General features: G+C 31.1%; 1 protein-coding gene across 1 annotated transcript; it reads left to right on the forward strand.

Annotated features, from left to right (window-relative positions):
• The first annotated feature begins 941 nt into the window (after positions 1 to 941).
• Positions 942 to 2402, forward strand: LOC100244901 (bidirectional sugar transporter SWEET5). The gene is made up of 6 exons (XM_002283032.4): positions 942 to 1140; positions 1272 to 1308; positions 1408 to 1624; positions 1742 to 1903; positions 1982 to 2101; positions 2198 to 2402. Exons 1-6 carry the CDS (start codon positions 1098 to 1100, stop codon positions 2321 to 2323), a joined length of 705 nt encoding a protein of 234 aa, XP_002283068.1. The 5' UTR covers positions 942 to 1097; the 3' UTR covers positions 2324 to 2402.
• Positions 2403 to 3551: the final 1149 nt, after the last annotated feature.

The raw sequence follows: 3551 nt of genomic DNA on the forward strand, positions 1-3551 counted from the left end.
CTATTTTTAATATATATATAATAATAATTTTTTTTTAATAAAATAAGTTATAAAAAATATAATAATTTTATTATTTATAAAATATATTTATTTTAATGTAATTAAAAAATTTAAAAGTAATTTAAATGAGATGGGAATTGTTTTTGCTAAATGGAGTGGGGTTGGGATGGGGGCGACTTGTCCTGAACTTGCCTCATTGTCATTCCTAAATGAGACAGGGTTCAATTTTAATAAATGGGTTTGGGATGGGTTTGAAATTTTTTTTAAACCCGGGGTGGGTTTGGGTACTGCCTCATCCAGCCTAGCTCTGCCCCGATAATATATAAAATTAATTTAATTTAAAATTTAAAATTAATTTAATTTATTTTTTATTTTTATATTTTTAATATATAAATAATAAAAAATATTTTTAATAAAATAAGTTATAAAAATATAATAATTTAATTATTTATAAAATATATTTATTTTAATGTAATTAAAAATTTTAAAAAAAATAAAATTAAAAAAAAAGTTAAACGGGGCAAGTGTTTAATTTTTTATAAAAAAATTATCATTCTCGCCCCACCTCTTTTAACTTTTTAAATGAGACGGGGATGAGAATTATTTTAAATAAAAGGGGTGGGGTTTTCTAAGTGGAAGTGTGAAAGTTTGCAACTCACAACAATTAATAAGACCAAATTATTGATAATCCATCAAATAGGAATAGAAGTAATAGGGAAGTCTTATACTACCGACTTTCACAAACCATCAATTTCTCGCATGCATGCGTGGATGGAGAGAAAAGCCAGGACGGGCAACTGCAGCATCTCAATTAGCGAATAGCCAAGAAAAAGGGAGCATTTGAAGCCCTTTTTTTCTCTCGATCCACAATGACCAGATCCAAAAATTAAATGTCAATATCCAAATTTAGGCATTGGAAGTAACTATAAATTGTGGAATCATGAATTGGGAAGGTTAGGGGTCTCGTTGTGAACACATCACCTTGGCCCCTCTCAACCAGATCCCACCTGCCTCCTCTCATTGTTAGTGGTTCTTCTTTTCTTCTCGCCCACATCTCTACCCTCTCCTTTTCTTGGTTCTTGCAGCAGCTAGGAAAGATGGTGAACCCCGACACAATAAGAACCATCGTCGGCATTATTGGTATCATATACATATCTATATCTTCCCCTTCATGCCCTATCATCAATCTCATTTCAGTCTTCTCCAATCATGTATATATATATATATACACACATACATATAATGTCTTTCTTTTCTTTACGTTTATGCAGGAAATGTCATCTCTTTCGGGCTATTTGCCTCGCCTATGTAAGTAAAACCTATTCTGTCATGGTGTGAATTAATTATCAACCTAGTTGTTAATTAACCTTGTTAATAACATTATGGATATTTGAACTTTGAATGCAGCCCAACTTTCATACAAATTGTTAAGAAAAAAACGGTGGGAGAATTCAAGCCAGATCCCTACCTAGCAACTGTACTGAACTGCATGATGTGGGTCCTGTACGGCCTCCCATTCGTCCGTCCAGACAGCCTTCTGGTCATCACAATCAATGGCGGTGGTCTTGTCATTGAGCTCATCTACGTCACCATCTTCTTTGTGTATGCTGATTCACTAAAGCGCGTAAGCTATTTCATCTCATGAAGGGAAGAACATTTTTCCTCAATTATTTCTCACTTCAAAGGGTTTTATATATATATATATATATATTTTTTTTTTTTCTTTTTTGGTTAATTTCAGAAAAAGATAGCTTTGTGGCTTCTGTTTGAAGTGATCTTCATGGCCATTATAGCTGCCATTACCATGCTGCTCTTCCATGGAACCAAAAATAGATCATTGTTCGTGGGGTTATTGTGTGTTGTGTTCAATGTTATTATGTACGCTTCCCCGCTCACCGTCATGGTAAGTATGAAAATCTATTCTTCCATGTCTGCATGAAGAATATTGTTGAGAACTTTTATTTTATTTTGTATTTTACAGCGTCAAGTCATCCGGACGAAGAGCGTCAAGTACATGCCATTCACCTTGTCGTTGGCCAACTTCGCCAATGGGATTGTTTGGTCTATCTATGCACTCATTAAATTTGATCCCTACATCTTGGTAATCTTCAAAAAACTAACCAGAATTTTGGAAATTAATGCTAATTTCTAATGAAAATAGAATAATTACCCACAATTTTGTTGTGTTATTTGGTAGATTCCCAATGGCTTGGGCTCTTTGTCTGGCGCAGTCCAACTGATCCTATACGCTACCTACTACAAGTCCACCCCAAAGGACGAGGAGGATAAGAAGCCACCCGAGGTTCAACTCTCCGGGATGTGATCATGCAGGCCTTTAGTTTCCGGATCTTGTATTTCATTTTGGTTTGTTTTATTTTCAATTCATTCTTCCACATTTTTCTCCTCTTTGGTGCATGTATTCAGCCATGATTTGAAAGGAAAATGACAACAAAAAAATTTAAAAAAAAAACAAGGAAAAAAAAAGGGGGAGGGGGAGATAAATCTGCTATTTTAGTAGTTTTGTCCGAATGTTAACACTCTTAAATTGACGCATCGTACTGCCCGTATGCATCCAAAAGCGTGGTGGTAGAGCTTTGTTTAATTTGATAATAATTTTAAAAAATCGTATTACAATGCTTTATAGAACAAAAGGTTTACAATTACAAAATAACGAAAATAAGCAATGAAAAAAAAAATAACAAGAACATGCAAATTTATGTAGAAAACTTTAAAAGGAAAAAATCACGAGTAGAGAAGAAAAAAAATCATTATATCAAAAAATCGGTATAAAAAGAAAGAATTGAAAGAGATTACAAGAATAATATAATCATCGTAACCGTAAAACTATACATATATATATATATACACTGATCTCATAATACATCATAGACCTCAAAATTATAACTACACTACATATGTCGCATTGCGAGATTTTTGGGTTAGACCAAATAAAATTCGAATAACCAAACTATAACAAGAACTAAAATTCTTAACTTGTTTTCCATATTTTTAAGTATATTTAAAAACAACTTTTATATGTATTATTTTATTTTTAATTATTTTTCATATTTTGTATGATTATTTTTTAAAATAGTCATAAAAAAGGTGAAAACAATCATAAAAAAATTTTAAAATGTTCTTTGAAAACACCTTATATATAATTTTTTATTTTTAAGAACAAAAAATAGTTTTCCTTTTTTATTTGTCAAATGTGTTTTCTTATTTTCTTGTTTTGGAAAACAAAAAATAGTTATAAAAACCATTTACCAAAGGGCCTTAATTATCATTAACCAAGCAAACAAAAAGTAATGTTGGATATATTTTTATTTTTTGTCTCTAGGACCTCTAATGTTAGAGGAAAATATTAAATGTTGCATGTAACAAAAAAAAAAAAAAACTTTGTTTCAATTTCTAGACCATTATTATTCTCCTTGTGAATGAATTTGTTTGGCCCTCTAGGGCTTCTAATATTGAAATATATATATTTTAAATGAGAATAAGAAATGGAAAAGATAGAGACAAATAAGAACAATTACCCCTTGTTCTAATGC

This window comes from Vitis vinifera, chromosome 17 (assembly GCF_030704535.1).
Source record: "Vitis vinifera cultivar Pinot Noir 40024 chromosome 17, ASM3070453v1".
Lineage (NCBI taxonomy): Eukaryota > Viridiplantae > Streptophyta > Magnoliopsida > Vitales > Vitaceae > Vitis > Vitis vinifera.